This window comes from Oncorhynchus kisutch, linkage group LG27 (assembly GCF_002021735.2).
Source record: "Oncorhynchus kisutch isolate 150728-3 linkage group LG27, Okis_V2, whole genome shotgun sequence".
Lineage (NCBI taxonomy): Eukaryota > Metazoa > Chordata > Actinopteri > Salmoniformes > Salmonidae > Oncorhynchus > Oncorhynchus kisutch.
In genome coordinates this window covers 6794664-6813582 of record NC_034200.2, presented here as the reverse complement: position 1 = coordinate 6813582, position 18919 = coordinate 6794664, and the positions used below count along the sequence as shown (strand labels likewise).

Genomic DNA, 18919 nt, shown 5'->3' with positions numbered 1-18919 from the left:
ATGAATAGGAAACGTTGCGTTATGGTAATGAGCTTGAGGCTATGATTACGCTCCCGGATACGGAATTGCTCGACCACTAGAGGTTAAGAGCGCTGTACTGCAGCGCAAGTTGTGCCACCAGAGACTGGGTTCGCGCCCAGGCTCTGTCGTAACCGGACACGACCGGGAGGTCCGTGGGGCGACGCACAATTGGCCTAGCGTCGTCCGGTTTATGGAGGGTTTGGCCGGCAGGGAGATCCTTGTCTCATCGCGCACCATCTACTCCTGTGGCGGACCGCGCTAACCAAGGTTGCCAGGTGCACGGTGTTCCCTCTGACACATTGGTGCGGCTGGTTTCCGGGTTGGATTGCGCTGTGTTAAGAAGCAGTGTGGCTTGGTTGGGTTGTGTATCGGAGGACGCATGACTTTCAACCTTCATCTCTCCCGAGCCCGTACGGGAGTTGTAGCGATGAGACAAGATAGTAGCTACTAAACAATTGGATACAATGAAATTGGGGAGAAAAAGGGGTAAAATTCATTGAAATAAAAAATAAAATAAAAAAGAATGGTCTACCACCCGAAGGACTTCCAGTCAACTTGACACAACTGTAAGAAGCATTGGAGTCAACATGGGGCAGCATCCCTGTGGAATGCTTTCGACACCTTGTAGAGTCCATGCCCCAATGAATTGAGGGCAAAAGGAGGCAGTGAAGCTCAATATTAGGAGGGTGTTCCTAAAGTTTTCTACACTCAGTGTACGCTGGACACAACATTTTGAACAATAGATAATAACGAATTCATTACATCCGCCTTAAAGCCCAGTTTGATAATATTACTCTATGCTGCTTGCTGTAGTTTTGAAGTAATGTGAAAAAACAGGCCTTATTTTAGGGCATTTTTCACCCTGCCAGCTCCTATTAGTTGTATTGAGCACCGTGGTACCAACTCACTTTCAGAATGTTCTATTCCCAGTTACAATGCCTGCTTTTGCTATTGTTGGCAGTGAGACCTGCCCACGCTAAACCAATAGCTGGTAGTTAAAACGTCAATAACAACAAAAAATGACCCATGGAACTCTGAGGTCGTCCCATTGTTTCCTACATGGGAAATATAGGTATGTCTGTCTATTTCCCCAAATATCTCGTAACCATGAGAATCTTATTATCTTATTATGTAAGGCTGGGCAGCGTACTCCGTTGTCATCAAACGCTATCCCCGGAATACCTTTTGCCTTTGGAACACTGAGCTCCCCCCATTGTTTTGCTATGTAGAGGCATGCTCGTATATTCCTCCAAATATCTCGCAATGTGTGTATTTAGATTTTTTAAATAATCAGTATAATCTCTTTCTAATAACGTAAGGTTGGGCAGCGTACTCTGCTGTCATGGATCGCTAGACAAGAAATAGTCTGAAGTTGCCATTTACTTTTCCTACTTCCTCGTTATTCTGACATAAGCACACTTGGCAACATCGAGGTGTGGATGTTAACTGAAAAATAACTTGTGTAGAAAGTATTGTCCTATGAACAGATTGTAGTGGTAAAATAAAAACGGATACATTTTTGTTGTGCCATTTAGATTAAATGGAATTCAAAGTGGAATTCACCACTCCAGTCAGAAGAGGCTCTGTGAACATTTGATTCAATTAATTTGCTATGGCCAGCTGGTGTTCCAGCTTATCCAAAGTTCTTTTGCCATTTTTCAGCCTTGGGTGAATTTTGACTCGTTCTATTGTCCAGCCTAGTATAGTCTTATTTTGTCCATACAGCTCAGTTGGACCGACTGTTACAAGGCAACAGTAGTAGGCCTCTACCAACTTCCTTTTGCACAAGAATGGAGTGGTATCATAGAATGGCATTTCTTCTGTTACTCATCAATGATGAGCAACTATTACACAATTCATCTGTGTTTCTCACTGTAATGTAGCTATCCCCACAGCACAGTCACAGCTCCAAGGTAGGTTGACAGTTTCATTTGGGTTTCGAGGTTGTTTTTTACTGTTCATCCATGTCAATATCCATTTGTTTTCTGTGAGGCTTTAGCGCTACTGCCTGCAGACCTGCTCTGTGTAGGGGAGTAACAACAGTTTCTTTTGTTAGTGCTGCTGCTGGCTGGGTAAACTTTAACCACAGTGTAGTAGCTAGGTGTTTAAAGTGGAACTGACAGCGTTGCAGATATAGAACAGTCAAATATAACATAAAACCAATTTTATAAAAGGCTTTAGAAATGGGTTCTATTTGACAAATTCCAGTCATTGTTGGCAGACTAGATGGATGCAGTCTAATGCATGATTAATATAATTCACCAATATATGTCTTGATAGGTCCAAAAATATTGCTGTAAGATTGTAAATAACAGCTGGCCTGGTACATTGTTTGCTGCCTCCACCCATTCGGTATGCACTGTTTCAGTTTCAATGACTCAATATTTTGAACAAAAATGGACGACTGTAACTAAGGCTGGGAATGCCAATGCAATCAAACTAGCAAGGGCAATAATTACAAGCCAGTCATAATGTGGCTAATAGGCTAGCGCACGGTCCCACAAGGTCCGTGGGCTGAATAGGACACAGACAAGTATAAACTGTTGAGTCATCTACATTATGAATATTCAGCCTGATGTGCTCTCATTGGAGAATTAAACTTCAATTGCGCTGCTTTCGTGTGTCCTGTTTAGTCCAAGCTAGGCTTCTAAAATGTTGCAGTACAGCTTCGGTTTTAAAGATTGACAATGAATAACCAAAACACAACCTGCAACAAAACACCATGCAAACTTGTAGGCCTGTTACAGCAACATTTGAACAGTAGCCTAGGCTGGTGCACCATACAGCAATGCTGCATTCAACCGCAGCGTTGATCCATGCAGTGCAAAAAAAAAAATGAAAAACATGTTTTAAGTTTAAGTGTTACAACAAACCTATAGCTAAGTTTTTGTTATTTGGAGTTATAAAATACTTTTTGATTAGTGTCACAGCATATTATGCACATCTGCTAGCATAGCAGCAAAGACTGGAAAAATGATATTTTGTTTTAATGTCTTAAAATGCTATACAGCATCCTTTGGACATAAGTGGACATTTTGTATAAAGGACCATACTTTTTTCTAATACAACAATGGCCATTTTGGGTCACAATTGAATGTTATTTTTGTAATATTCTTCCTGCGGGTGTATATGAACAGATTTGAATAAGATTTCATGTTGCTAAAACGCTGTCAGTTCCACTTTAATGAAGAGCAATGGCACAGGCCCAGTTACCTAGCTGGATGGTACGTAATGGAGCAGTGTACTGGCATTGATACTCGAGGTCAACTGATTAATCGGAATGGCCGATTTAATTAGGGCCGATTTCAAGTTTTCATAACAATCGGTAATCTGTGTGTGTATATATATATGTATATATTTTTTTTTTACACCTTTATTTAACTAGGGAAGTCAGTTAAGAACACATTCTTATTTTCAATGACGGCTGAGGATTGGTGGGTTAACTGCCTTATTCAGGGGCAGAATGACAGATTTTTACCTGGCAGCTCGGGATTCGGGGATTTGTTTTTGCAATGTTCCGGTTCAGGGATTCGCAGCTCGGGGATTTATTTTTGCCATCTTCCGGTTAACTAGTCCAACGCTCTAACCACCTGCCTTACATTGCACTCCACGAGGAGCCTGCGTGACAGGCTGACTACCTGTTACACGATGGCAGCAAGAACCCAAGGTAAGTTGCTAGCTAACATTAAACTTATCTTATAAAAAACAATCAATCTTAACCTTGCTAGCGCACGGGTTCTCGCCAACATTCCACTGAAAAGGCCGCGCCCGAAATGGAAAAATATCTTGTTAATCTACCCACCGTGTCCAATTTAAAAAAATGCTTTACAGCTAAAGCACAACATGTGATTGTTAGGTCATAGCCAAATCGAAAAAACACAGCCATTTTTCCAGCCAAAGATAGGAGTCACAAAAAGCAGAAATATAGATAAAAATAATCACTAACCTTTGATGATCTTCATCAGATGGCACTCATAGGACATCATGTTACACAATACATGTATGTTTTGTTTGATAATGTGCATATTAGCCACTTGTTAGTTTGTTCAGCCCAGTAATCCATCTTCATGAGGCGCAAGCATTTTGTCCAGACAAAAACTCAAAGTTCTGTTACAGTCCTTTAGAAACATGTCAAGTGATGTATGGAATCAATCGTTAGGATGTTTTTAACATAAAGCATCAGTAATGTTCCAACCGGAGAATCCCTTTGTCTTCAGAAAAGCACTGGAACGAGAGGTAACTCTGTCGGGAAAGACTCAAAGAGATCGTATGAGCCCCTCCTTTATAGTAGAATCCTCAAACCAGTTTTTAAAGACGGTTGACATCTAGTGGAAGCCATGGGAAGTGCAACCTCATCCATATCTCAATGTGCATTCAGTTGGTCAAGCTTTGAAAAACTACAAACCTCAGATGTCCCACTTCCTGGTTGGATTTTTCTCAGGTTTTCGCCTGCCATATGAGTTCTGTTATACTCACAGACATCATTCAAACAGTTTTAGAAACGTCAGTGTTTTCTATCCAATACTAATTATATAATATGCATATATTCGCATCTGGGACAGAGTAGGAGGCAGTTCACTCTGGGCACACTATTCATCCAAAAGTGAAAATGCTGCCCCCTATCCCAAAAAGGATAACATAATCACTAGTTAACTATACATGCTTGATGATATTACTAGTTCATCTAGCATGTCCTGCGTTGCATATAATCGATGCACCTACTTCGACAGTATATATTTTTAAACCGGCATTTTTAGTTAATATTGCATGAAGGCTCGTAAGCATTCATTCAAACAGCACTTTCGTGCGTTTGCCAGCAGCTACTGCGCTGTTTATGACTTCAAGCCTATCAACTCCCGAGATTATGCTGGTGTAACTGATGTGAAATGGCCAGCTAGTTAGCGGGGTGCTTGCTAACAGCTTTTCAAACGTCACTCGCTCTGAGACTTGGAGTGGTTCTTCCCCTTGCTCTGCATGGGTAACGCTGCTTCGAGGGTTGTCCATGTGTTCCTGGTTTGAGCCCAGGTAGGAGCAAGGAGAGAGACGGAAACTATACTGTTACACTGGCAATACTAAAGTGCCTATAAGAACATCCAATAGTCAAAGGTATATGAAATACAAATGGTATAGAGAGAGAGAGAGAGTCCTATAATTCCTATAATAACTACAACCTAAAACGTCTTACCTAGGAATATTGAAGACTCATGTTAAAAGGAACCATCAGCTTTCATATGTTCTCATGTTCTTAGCAAGGAACTTAGCAAGGCACATATTGTACTTTTACTTTCTTCTCCAACCCTTTGTTTTTGCATTATTTAAACCAAAATGAACATGTTTCATTATTTATTTGAGGCTAAATGATTTTATTGATGTATTATATTAAGTTAAAATAAGTGTTCATTCAGTATTGTTGTAATTGTCATTATTATAAATACATTTTTAAAAATCGTCTGATTAATCGGTATCCGCTTTTTTTTGGTCCTCCAATAATCGGTATCGGCGTTGCAAAATCAAAATGGGTCGATCTCTAATTGATACTGGCTCTGCTAGTGTAGTAACAGTACTGAATGAATGGGGTGTCATTTGAGAGAGAACAGGTGTCTGTATGTTCCTGCTCCTATCAGCCATGGTGCTTAGAAGGACATGTGGGCCTGTAAAGTTGGGAGTGTAGCTACCAAAATGAGGGTCAACACTCCTCCTGTACTGTCACTAATTAACACAAACAAGGGAGAGGGTGATGGGGAGGAAGCGAGAGGAGTGAAAATGTGACGAAGAGGAATCAAGAGGCAGAAGGTGAGAATATGAAGGAGGAAGCGAGAGAGGGGCAGGGGTGGGAATACGAGATGGCATACACCAGTCAATTTTCTGTCTGCTCTGAACCTCTGTCATTCCAAGTCTAGAATGGTGCTCACCTACAATAGCCAATGCACTTCAAAGTAATGTAGGCATATACAACAATTTCAGGTGCAGTGCTGGCAAATATTTCAATTTTTTTACAAAAATATATCTGCACACACTGTTGTACACTTCCATTTTCTTTGTCAGACATGGCAGTAGCCAGGTCGGTGTTGTAAATGAGAACTTGTTCTCAACTGGCCTACCTGGTTAAAGAAAGGTGGAATAAAAAGCATGCAGTATTCACGTAGGCCTACTTCTACTACCTTCAGCTCCTGCGTTACCTGACTGACGTGATGTGAAAGTAGAGCTGGTTGCTATGGACACAAAGTCCTATCACAATAAATTGACCCATTTTGCTCTCATGATAAATTAAACAATAATAATTAAAAAATATATAAAAAAATTATGCACATTTACTTTCCATTAGCAGGATGACTCTACAGACTTGAGTTTCAGTCCCAAGTAAGACATGAAATGTTAGCTATTTCATCTAACATCTCCAGGGAATGCATGATGGATATTTTTACGTGCAACATGACAAAATATAGAATCCAGAATAATCATATTTCAATTTGGTTCTTTAGAGATGAAATTGCCTGCATGATTTGCCTGGGCCAGGGATCATCAACTATATTCAGATTTGTAGATGGTTGAGGGGGCGGAAAATAACTTCAAATAATTTGTGACTGAAAATTGACAGCAATAGTTTCCGGTGTGGTGGGACATTTTACTGGACCCATATGCATTGGGTACTTTGCATTTAGATTTCTGCCAAAATAGACATAACCAAAAGGTGCTGCTATTAATGTGTAATTACATGGTTCTGACATGCCAAAACTTTGTTTATTTGGAAAGAAGACATCTGGGAGATTAATGGGAAATGGTCTGAAGATAGATGGGAGTTACACTGATGATTGTGAACTACAGGAAAAGGAGGACTGAGCACGCCCCCATTCTCATCGACGGGGCTGTCCTCTCTGCTACCTGCACGGCAAGCAGTACCGGAACGCCAAGTCTAGGTCCAAAATGGCTACCCAGACTATTTGCGTTGCCCCCCCCCCCCCCCCTCTTTTACACCGCTGCTATTCTGTTTATCTATGGATAGTCACTTTAACTCTACCTACATGTACATATTACCTCAATTATCTCGACTAACTGGTGCCCACGTACATCGACTCTGTACCTGTACCCCTGTATATAGCCTTGCTATTGTTATTTTACTGCTGCTCTTGAATTATTGGTTTTATTTCTTTTTATCTATTTTTCTTACGTGCCATTGTTGGTTAAGGGCTTGTAAGTAACCATTTCTCTGTTGTATTCCGCGCATGTGACAAATAACATTTGATTTGAGAATACACAAGATAAAGCACATTTTGAAAGTAATCTTTTTAATTTTTTCAAACCTTTTTCAAAATTTTATTAGGCAAGTCTGTTAAAGACAAATTCTTATTTACAATGACGGCCTACCCCGGCCAAACCTGGACAACACTGGGCCAATTGTGCGCCGCCCTATGGGACTCCCAATAACGGCCGGATGTGATACAGCCTGGATTCGAACCAGGGACTGTAGTGATGCTTCTTGCACTAAGATGCAGTGCCTTAGACTGCTGCGGCACTCGGGAGCCCAAGTGGCAAGTGTATTATTGATGCCCAGAGCTGGAAACCCATCAGATGGCTTCCACAACGTGAATAATATCAGTAAAAAATGAGCTTGATACACCTAATAGCTAGAAATGGGCAGATGTTTCAGTAAGGGGTGTCAGGTGTGGTCATGATGTTTCCAAGTATCCCTTAACTTCTCCAAAGTGGCGTATGTCTGTAAATTAGATAATGCCAGTGCTATTACATATTTGCAATCCCTAAATGCTATTAGTTCAGTATAAAACACAATTCTACCATATCAACCTCACTCAAACATTGTGGTGGTTTTATGGGATATCCAGGGTACATTCAAGTCCTTGTCACTTCTCCAAAGTGTCCGAATGTTGTAATTGCACTGTTTTGCACACTGGATGTGCCCAAGTTATTGTTCACTATAAAAGCGAAATGTATACAACACCACAACCTCTCTCAAACATTGGTGGTGTTGGGGGACATACAGGGCATATCCAAGTGTTTTCTTCATATCTTTATGCGCATAGATATCGTCACTCGGTGGACATTCGATGTTGCCATTGTCATACGTCATCAGATACCATTGGCAATAGGCTAGATTTGTTCCTACCAACCTAAGGTTTTATTTCATATCCCCATGTAGCCATAGCTCAAACACAGACCAAATGGAAGCTTACCTTGTAAGATGTTTTTTTTGTTGGTGAAAATGTTGTGTAAAATAAACATTTTGGCTCTGGGGCTGGTGATCAATAATTGTCACAGGCAGACAAATAAGATCTCCTCATGATCTGTGGAGTGCCGGCTTTTGGTGTGAATCAACGTATTCTTTGTTCATTTTGTTTATGCTTCACAACGCTAACCGGAATGTAGGTAGCAGACATCTTGAAATGAGGTCATCGGCTCGGCCTGCCCTTATACATTTGTTTGCCCATATATGGTAGTAAGTCACACCAAATATTTTAAGGCACAGATCAATAGCCAAGACACTCAGCTTTCCGCAGACACCCTGCTTTTGCAGATAGGGGCTACCGTTCTCATACCAGACTGAATTGATTACAATTGGGTCTCCAAATATGGGGACTTTACATTTAAGAGGTTTTAAGATTATGGTAATTAATATTAACAGAACATGCAGGTCGAGGATGCAACAATGAATTCTCATGTGCACTTTGAAGATTTTTGAATAACTGTCCGCATTTACTTTTCCTCAGCCATCAAGATTAGTAACAAACAGCAAAATCACTAGCCTACGTCAATCTACTATCCTACTTTGTAAAACATTTGACCTATTCTATTGGTCAGCTTGTTGAGAAATTGCCTATTCCAAACAGAATCTGAGAGTTGTGGGATGATAGATCCCAAATTCATACAACCAGTAGGCTACATAAAAAGTGTGCTAAATAAGATCCACAACGTATATACTGTATACATGCTCCAATTTCATTCCAGAAAATTATGCAAATTAGACGGGTTAACATGACCAGTCAAATATATTTCCATCAACTGGTATTTCCATCAATGAATAGGCTAGAGAACATTATTGTGCAATGGGATTTGTTCTTCTAGCGGACAATTGGTCAGTGGCAATTTTATCACTCCTTTTTTTTGTCGGCCAATTGCCAGTTATTACCAGCTAACGAAAATCCTTCGCAAGAAGCTCAAGCGTATATATATTTGACTGAAACATAATAATTTCAATCCTTGCTTACATTTTGTATCCGATCATGTCTATTATACATGGGAACATATTTTTTAAATCATTTGGAGCTGATTTCCTGGTGTTTTTACAGTCTTAATTCTCAAACAATACTTTTTGGGGGGCTTAGTGAACCTGGGTGGGTTGAGGGGTGGGGCAAATAATAAAATAATGTAAAACATGAGCTCACCAGTTGGACAACCCTGGCCTAGGCTATATGCTAGATTTACCACCCAAGGAAGTGGGAACTCAAAACACCTTAGCTAGATTGCGAACTCTAAATGTGATATTGTTGCTAGATGGCCATGCAATTTGACAAACTTTCCATTTGTAGAGAGACACGGGCTACTAGATGTAGGCCTATTCACTGCAAATGGCACACTCCGCTCCATTCCTCATCTCAATTATGTACTCCGTTTGTAAAGTGGTGTTATTTATTCTATTGACAATTGAGGGGGGGGGGGACATTATATTCACATAACTCACATATCCTCTTTTTTATTTATTTATTTATTTACTAAAAGTAGTTTTTAAAAATTGTCTTCCTCACAATTATACTTTTGAAATGTTGCTCAACTGTCAGTAGACTTCCACTAATCAGAATTTCTTTCCCTTCATGTGCAAAGGGGAGGGAGCGGGAGTGAGAGCCAGCAGCGAGACAGGGCAGATACCTTCATGGCAGGAAGCATGTTTTTTGTTGACCATTGGTTTTAGAACCAAAAAGTCTGCGGGAACCTTGTCGCCTAATCACCGATGTAAGCAAAATTGCTTGGGTAAGAGGGCATTGTCTGTAATTTTCGGTTTATCGTCCCAGCTCTCTTTAAAAGTACTATGGGCTCACCCGCCAACAGAATTTAATAAAACACACAGTAATATATTGAAAGCAAAAGGACACCCTGATGAAGGTGTAAGCCAGTACTTTTTAACTTTCAAACCCACACGAATGCCTGGACTTGGCACCTACAGTGCATTCGGAAAGTTTTCAGACCCCTTGACTTTTATCCACATTTTGTTACGTAACAGCCTTGTTATTTTTTTAATCAATTTCATAACATCTCAACACAATACCCCATAATGACAGGGAAAACAGTTTTTTAGACATTTTTGCGATGGTATTAAAATTAAGAATTTAAGTATTCAGACCCTTTGCTATGAGACTCGAAATTGAGCTCGGGTTTCTACAACTTTATTGCAGTGGTAAATTCAATTGATTTGGAATGATTTGGAAAGGCACACACCTGTCTATATAAGGTCGCACAGTTGACAGTGCATGTCAGAGCAAAAAACAAGCCATGAGGTCGAGGGAATTGTCGGTAGAGCTCCGGGACAGGTTTGTGTCGAGGCACAGATCTGGGGAAGGGTACCAAAACATTTCTGCAGCATTGAAGGTCTCCAAGGGCACAGTGGCCTCCATCATTCTTAAATGGAAGTAGTTTGGAACAACCTAGACTCTTCCAAGAGCTGGTCGCCTGGCCAAACTGAGCAATCGGGCTTCCGGGTGGCGCAGCGGTCTAAGGCACTGCATCTCAGTGCAACAGTCCCTGGTTCAAATCCAGGCTGTATCGCATCCGTCTGTGATTAGGAGTCCCATAGGGCGGCGCACAATTGGCCTAGCGTTGTCCGGGTCGGGCTGGGGTAGGTCGTCATTGTAAATAAGAATTTGTTCTTAACTGACTTGCCAAGTTGTTATTTAAAAAAGAAAATAAACAAAAGGGAGGTGACAAAGAAACCCAATGGTCACTGACAGAGCTCCAAAGTTCCTCTGTGGAGATGGTTGTCCATATGGAAGATTCTCCCATCTCTGCAGAGCTCCATCAATCAGGCCTTAATGGTAGTGGCCAGACAGATGCCACTCCTCCTCAGTAAAAGGCACATGACAGCCCGCTTGGAGTTTGCGTAAAGGAACCTAAAGACTCTCAGACCATGAGCAACAAGATTCTCTGGTCTGATGAAACCAAGTTTGAACTTGAATGACAAGCGTCATGCCTGGAGGATACATGTCACCATCCCTACGGTGAAGCATGGCGGTGGCAGCATCATGCTGTCTTTCAGCGCCAGGGTCTGAGAGACTAGTGAGGATCGAGGGAAAGACGAATGAAGCAAAGTTCAGAGAGATCCTTGATGAAAACCTGCTCAGGACTTCAGACTGGGGTGAAGGATCACCTTCCAACAGGGCAACGACCCTAAGCACACGTACCAAGCTGTAGCGTCACCCTAGAAGACTCGAGCCTATAATTGCTGCCAAATGTGCTTCAACAAAGTACTGAGTAAAGGGTCTGAGTACCTATCTAAATGTGATACTTCAGTTTTATTTTAAATACATTTGCAAAAATGTCAACCTGTTTTTTGCTTTGTCATTATGGGGTATTGTGTGTAGATTGAGATGTTTTTATTTGGTCAATTTTATAATAAAGCAAAATGCACTGTAGGTAGGGATAAAGTGACTTTGCAACTGATGGACAATAAACAGTAGCAGCAACGTATGTGATGAGTCGAGTTGTTGCAAAAAGGGTCAATGCATATTTTTTAAATATTTTTTTTATACCTTTAACTAGGCAAGTCAGTTAAGAACAAATTCTTATTTTTTATGACGGCCTAGGAACAGTGGGTTTAACTGCCTGTTCAGGGGCAGAACGACAGATTTGTACCTTGTCAGCTCGGGGATATGAACTTGCAACCTTTCGGTTACTAGTCCAACGCTCTAACCACTAGGCTACCCATATAGTCCGGTTAACTATTTAACTAACTATTTAGAAGTCTTATGGCTTGTGAGTATATGTTTTTCAGGGTCCTGTTGGTTCCAGACTTGGTGCATCCGTACCGCTTGCCGTGCAGTAGCAGAGAGAGCAGTCTATGCATTTGGTGGCTGGAGTCTTTGACAATTTTTATGGCCTTCCTCTTACACCGCATGCTATAGAGGTCCTGGATGTCAGGGAGTTGGCCCCAGTGATGTACTGGGCTGTATGCACTCTGTAGGGCCTTGGGGTCTGATGCCAAGCAGTTGCCATACCAAGCTGTGATGCAGCCAGTCAAGATGTTCTGTGGTGCTGCAGTGCTGCAAGGCTATGCTCACTGAGTCTGTACATAAGGACTTTATTCATTTTTGGTCAGTCAGTTGTAAGGGGGAAAAAAGCCAACACTTGCACCTTTTCTTCTTTTTTTTCTTACTAACTCTGACCTTGCGAATGGCTACTTTGAGCAAAAATGTACCTACTATGACTGATATGTGGTTGTCCCACCCATCTTTCTTAAGATGAATGCACTAACTGTAAGTCACTGTGGATAAGAGCTTCTGCTAAATGACTAAAATGTTATTCTGTTTAGGGCTAGATAACATTCCAATCTTTTCATTGTTTTGGGGTTGATTCTTTCCAGCGTGTCAAATAAGTTATCTTTTTGCCGTGTCATTATTTGGTTTGGTTTAATTGTGTTGGTGTCCTGGGGCTCTGTGGGGTCTGTGTTTTTGAACAGAACCAGCTGGCTGAGGGTACTGTTCTCTAGGTTAATCTCTGTAGGTTTGGGCTTTCTGGTGGAATGTGTATGCATTCATTGTTGTATTTAACAGCTCTTTTCTGGATTTTCGTAACTATAGTCCTATTTCTGCTCTGTGTGCATTGTTTGTGGTTTTGTGTTGTACACAAAGTGCATGCAGAATTCTTCAAAAATATAGTCTCAGTTGTGTGTTTGTCCCATTTTTCTTTTGTAAATTCTTGGTTGGGTGAGTGGACCTCACAACCATAGAGGGCAAGGAGTTTTTAGCCAGATCCTAATTCAGATGTAGAGTTTAATGGTCCTTTTGACGGCATAGAAGGCCCTTTTTGCCTTGTCTTAGATCGTTCACAGCCTTGTGGAAGTGACCTTTGGTGTTGATGTTTAGGCTGAGGTAGGTATAATTATTTGTGTTCTCTAGGAGAACGGTGTCTAGATAGCATTCGTATTTGTTGTCCTGGCAACTGGACCTTTGTTGGAACACCTTTATTTTTGTCTTACTGAAATTCACTGTCAGGGTCCAAGTCTGACAATAAAAACGATGTAAATAAGTGTATGTACGTGTACTTAATGTATTGTCCCTGACTGTCCCCCCCCCTCTCCTCTGGTCTTCTCCCAGGGACATTATGATCACACACTTTGAGCCATCCATCTCCTACGAGGGTCTGTACGGGGAGGTCAAAGATATGTGCTCCATGGACAACGACCAGCTCTTCACCATGAAGTGGATCGACGAAGAAGGTTTTATTTTTTTTCTTATCCTCCATCCATCTAGCCATCTCTCACCCATCTATCCATCTAAGCTAATTTCCTGCGATTATATGCGTTTTGCCATGGCTAAATCTGTTATTTTGTTCAAACATAACAAATACTGCTAAATTCATTGTTTTTGTTATTTTCACTTCTCCCTGACGGTCTAGCTTTTATTTTGGTGATTATTAGTTCTCAAAGATTTAATTATAAAAAATTATACCACAGCATTGTTGAATTCTTGTTTCTGATTTTCTAGAAGGCAATCTAGAATGGATGTTAAAACCAGATAACGGGACAGTTGGAAAAGATATTGGAACACATGATGTAATATGTGCCTACACATGCAGACCGTACTTGCTATACAGTTACAGAAAGCTAAACCAACAACTACACCAACTGAAATTGGATGCATTGTGGATGCAATGTAAACACAGGTCCAAAGAGGAAGAAAAATACATACAACGTATATGGATATTAGCGGGAACTGGAGCATCCAGAGCATTCCAAACAGTGGACACTCGTCAGAGGAGGAAGGGGAGGACCATCCGTCTCAGTGAATTTCATAATTATTTTTATTTAAAGTGAAACATTAAAGTTATCCTTTTTAGATTAAACTATACTAAATATATTCACAGCAAATAACACTGTTTTGCAATAAAGGTCTACAGTACCGTCTGTAGCACTATGTTCTGTAACATCATGGTGTAGCCAGAGGACAGCTTCCTTCTGTCCTCTGGGTACATTGACTTCAATACAAAACCTAGGAGACTCATTGTTCTCACCCCCTTCCAACTTCTGGAGGATGTCCTCAAACCTATCAGAGCTCCTGCTCTTGCAGCATGAACTGACATGTTGTCCACCCAATCAAAGGATCAGAGGATGATTCTTGTACTGAAAGCATACGCTACAGCTAGCTGGCACTGCAGTGCATAGAATATGGTGAGTAGTTGACTCAAAGAGGGAAAGACAATAGTTTAACAGTTTTGAACTCAGTCATTTCTTCCAAAATTAAGGAGAAGCGAGAGAGAGCTATTCGAAGTATATATATTTTTCTCTTCCTTAGCTAGCATTGAATGCAGCCAGCTGGTTTAGCCTACTCAAACACCCAGCTCAAACAGAGAGGGATGCTATGTTAGCTAGCTGGCTATGGCTATCCAACACTGTAACTCTTCCAAGTCCAGGTAAGCTTTTGGTTTTCATTTATTGCCAACGGGGCCCACCGGAGTATCTGCTAAATTGCTTGCTTCTGACTGTACTGCATGATTTTATCAGGTTTACTAACACGTAAGTCAATCACCATAGCTACTAGAACTATGATGTGACAATGGCGTAGGCTGTGTAGCGGTTAGTGGTCATGATCTAAAGGTTGGGCTTGGAAATGTTTTTTGTCTGGTCACAGACAGCTGATGTGTTGAGCACTGAAGTGCACAAGTTAAGGGAAAAGGTGGGAGGAGAGCACATAGATGCGAGAAGCGATAAAATATACAACAAGCTGTATGTATATGACTGCTATTTTTTTATTTTACCTTTATTTAACCAGGTAGGCAAGTTGAGAACATGTTCTCATTTACAATTGCGACCTGGCCAAGATAAAGCAAAGCAGTTCGACAGATACAACGACACAGAGTTACACATGGAGTAAAACAAACATACAGTCAATAATACAGTATAAACAAGTCTATATACAATGTGAGCAAATGAGGTGAGAAGGGCAAAGGCAAAAAAGGCCATGGTGGCAAAATAAATAGAAGCAAGTAAAACACTGGAATGGTAGTTTTGCAATGGAAGAATGTGCAAAGTAGAAATAAAAATAATGGGGTGCAAAGGAGGTAAATAAATACATTTATTAAATACAGTTGGGAAAGAGGTAGTTGTTTGGGCTAAATTATAGGTGGGCTATGTAAAGGTGCAGTAATCTGTGAGCTGCTCTGACAGTTGGTGCTTAAAGCTAGTGAGGGAGATAAGTGTTTCCAGGTTTGGTAGGATGGTCAGTTTTACAAGGGTATGTTTGGCAGCATGAGTGAAGGATGTTTTGTTGCGAAATAGGAAGCCAATTCTTGACGTATTCTAAGTCAGAGCCGTCCAGAGTAGTGATGTTGGACAGGCGTGTAGGTAGCGATCGGTTGAAGAGCATGCATTTAGTTTTACTTGTATTTAAGAGCAATTGGAGGCCACAGAAGGAGAGTTGTATGGCATTGAAGCTTGCCTGGAGGGTTGTTAACACAGTGTCCAAAGAAGGGCCGGAAGTATACAGAATGGTGTCGTCTGCGTAGAGGTGGATCAGAGACTCACCAGCAGCAAGAGCGACCTCATTGATGTATACAGAGAAGAGAGTCGGTCCAAGAATTGAACCCTGTGGCACCCCCATAGAGACTATAGAGAGGTCCGGACAGCAGACCCTCCGATTTGACACATCGAACTCTATCAGAGAAGTAGTTGGTGAACCAGGCGAGGCAATCATTTGAGAAACCAAGGCTGTCGAGTCTGCCGATGAGGATGTGGTGATTGACAGAGTCGAAAGCCTTGGCCAGATCAATGAATACGGCTGCACAGTAATGTTTCTTATCGATGGCGGTTAAGATATCGTTTAGGACCTTGAGCGTGGCTGAGGTGCACCCATGACCATGACCTGAAACCAGATTGCATAGCAGAGAAGGTATGGTGAGATTCGAAATGGTCGGTAATCTGTTTGTTGACTTGGCTTTCGAAGACCTTAGAAAGGCATGGTAGGATAGATATAGGTCTGTAGCAGTTTGGGTCAAGAGTGTCCCCCCCTTTGAAGAGGGGGATGACCGCAGCTGCTTTCCAATCTTTGGGAATCTCAGATGACACGAAAGAGAGGTTGAACAGGCTAGTAATAGGGGTGGCAACAATTTCGGCAGATAATTTTAGAAAGAAAGGGTCCAGATTGTCTAGCCCGGCTGATTTGTAGGGGTCCAGATTTTGCAGCTCTTTCAGAACATCAGCTGACTGGATTTTGGAGAAGGAGAAATGGGGAAGGCTTGGGCGAGTTGCTGTTGGGGGTGCAGTGCTGTTGACCGGGGTAGGAGTAGCCAGGTGGAAAGCATGGCCAGCCGTAGAAAAATGCTTATTGAAATTCTCAATTATGGTGGATTTATCAGTGGTGACAGTGTTTCCTATCTTCAGTGCAGTGGGCAGCTGGGAGGAGGTGTTCTTATTCTCCATGAACTTTACAGTGTCCCAGAACTTTTTTGAGTTAGTGTTGCAGGAAGCAAATTTCTGCTTGAAAAAGCTAGCCTTGGCTTTTCTAACTGCCTGTGTATAATGGTTTCTAGCTTCCCTGAACAGCTGCATATCACGGGGGCTGTTCGATGCTAATGCAGAACGCCATAGGATGTTTTTGTGTTGGTTAAGGGCAGTCAGGTCTGGGGAGAACCAAGGGCTATATCTGTTCCTGGTTCTAAATTTCTTGAATGGGGCATGTTTATTTAAGATGGTTAGGAAGGCATTTAAAAAAAATATCCAGGCATCCTCTACTGACGGGATGAGATCAATATCCTTCCAGGATACCCCGGCCAGGTCGATAAGAAAGGCCTGCTCGCTGAAGTGTTTCAGGGAGCGTTTTACAGTGATGAGTGGAGGTCGTTTGACCGCTGACCCATTACGGATGCAGGCAATGAGACAGTGATCGCTGAGATCTTGGTTGAAGACAGCGGACAGAGGTGGATTTTTAAAAGTAGAAGTTCAAATTGTTTGGGTACAGACCTGGATAGTAGGACAGAACTCTGCAGGCTATCTTTGCAGTAGATTGCACAACCGCCCCCTTTGGCAGTTCTATCTTGTCTGAAAATGTTGTAGTTTGGAATAAACATTTCTGAATTTTTGGTGGTCTTCCTAAGCCAGGATTCAGACACAGCTAGAACATCCGGGTTGGCAGAGTGTGCTAAAGCAGTGAATAGAACAAACTTAGGGAGGAGGCTTCTAATGTTAACATGCATGAAACCAAGGCTATTACGGTTACAGAAGTCGTCAAAAGAGAGCGCCTGGGGAATAGGAGTGGAGCTAGGCACTGCGGGGCCTGGATTCACCTCTACATCGCCAGAGGAACATAGGAGGAGTAGAATAAGGGTGCGGCTAAAAGCAATAAGAATTGGTCGTCTAGAACGTCTGGAACAGAGAGTAAAAGGAGGTTTCTGGGGGCGATAAAATAGCATCAAGGTATAATGTACAGACAAAGGTATGGTAGGATGTGAATACAGTGGAGGTAAACCTAGGTATTGAGTGATGAAGAGAGAGATATTGTCTCTAGAAACATCATTGAAACCAGGAGATGTCATTGCATGTGTGGGTGGTGGAACTAATAGGTTGGATAAGGTATAGTGAGCAGGACTAGAGGCTCTACAGTGAAATAAGCCAATAAACACTAACCAGAACAGCAATGGACAAGACATATTGACATTAAGGAGAGGCATGCTTAGTCGAGTGATCAAAAGGGTCCAGTGAGTGGAGAGGTTGGTTGGGGGTCACGGCGATTTAGACAGCTAGCCAGGCCATCGGTAGCAAGCTAGCATAGGATGGAGGTCTGTTGTTAGCCACCTCTTGCGTTCCGTCAGTAGATTCGTGGGGTTCCGTGTGGTAGAGGGGATTAATCCAAATCACACAACAACAACAAAAATAAAAACAATAGATATAGTTATAGAGGCCCAAGAAGAAAACATAATAATAATAATAATAATAATAATAAAAAATAAATTGTCCGATTGTCTATTCAGATAGCAGCCGGTAAGACAGCTAGCGGTTAGCAGGCCGCAGATGGGCGTTCAGGTAAGGTCTGTTGTTAGTGTTGCAGGAAGCAAATTTCCTTCGGGTAGATAACGTCGGCAGTCCAGTTGTGAAGGCCCGGAGAGTGTTTTGAAGATGAGTTGATGGAAAATAAAAATAAAATGTATGTGAAAAAAGTTGTGTGTGTATATATATATATATATACAGGACAAGACGAGGACAAAAGACGTCTGAACTGCTATGCCATCTTGGTATTAAAGTGAACTGGTTGCGTGTGATCGGGTGTATTCAATCTGGCAGATTCTTAACTTTTCTTAAGGTGTGAATTTACTAACGCACCCTTAAACAGAACAAACCGGGGATAAACTGAATTTGTCCCGTAGAAACTCGTTTGAAACTGTTGGATTACACCTTAGATCAGCTGGAGGCGTGAATGTGTCACTGCCTGTCACCTTAATTACTCCATTTTCTCTCTACCTGTGCACCTACTATACCTACAGTTGAAGTTGGAAGTTTACATACACCTTAGCCAAATACATTTAAACTCAGTTTTTCGCAATTCCTGACATTTTAATCCTAGTAAAAAATTCCCTGTCTTCGGGCAGTTTGGATCACCACATTATTTTTAAAATGTGAATTGTCAGAATAATAGTAGTGATGTATTTTGGCTTTTATTTCTTTCATCACATTCCCAGTGGGTCAGAC

General features: G+C 41.5%; 1 protein-coding gene across 1 annotated transcript in view; it reads left to right on the top strand.

The window, feature by feature from the left end:
* Positions 1-18919, top strand: part of prkci (protein kinase C, iota) — a 67568-nt gene that overhangs the window by 7566 nt on the left and 41083 nt on the right. Inside the window, exon 2 of the mRNA XM_031806819.1 lies at positions 13338-13459. Coding sequence (XP_031662679.1) covers positions 13338-13459 — 122 coding nt within the window. The remainder of the gene's footprint in view (positions 1-13337; positions 13460-18919) is intronic.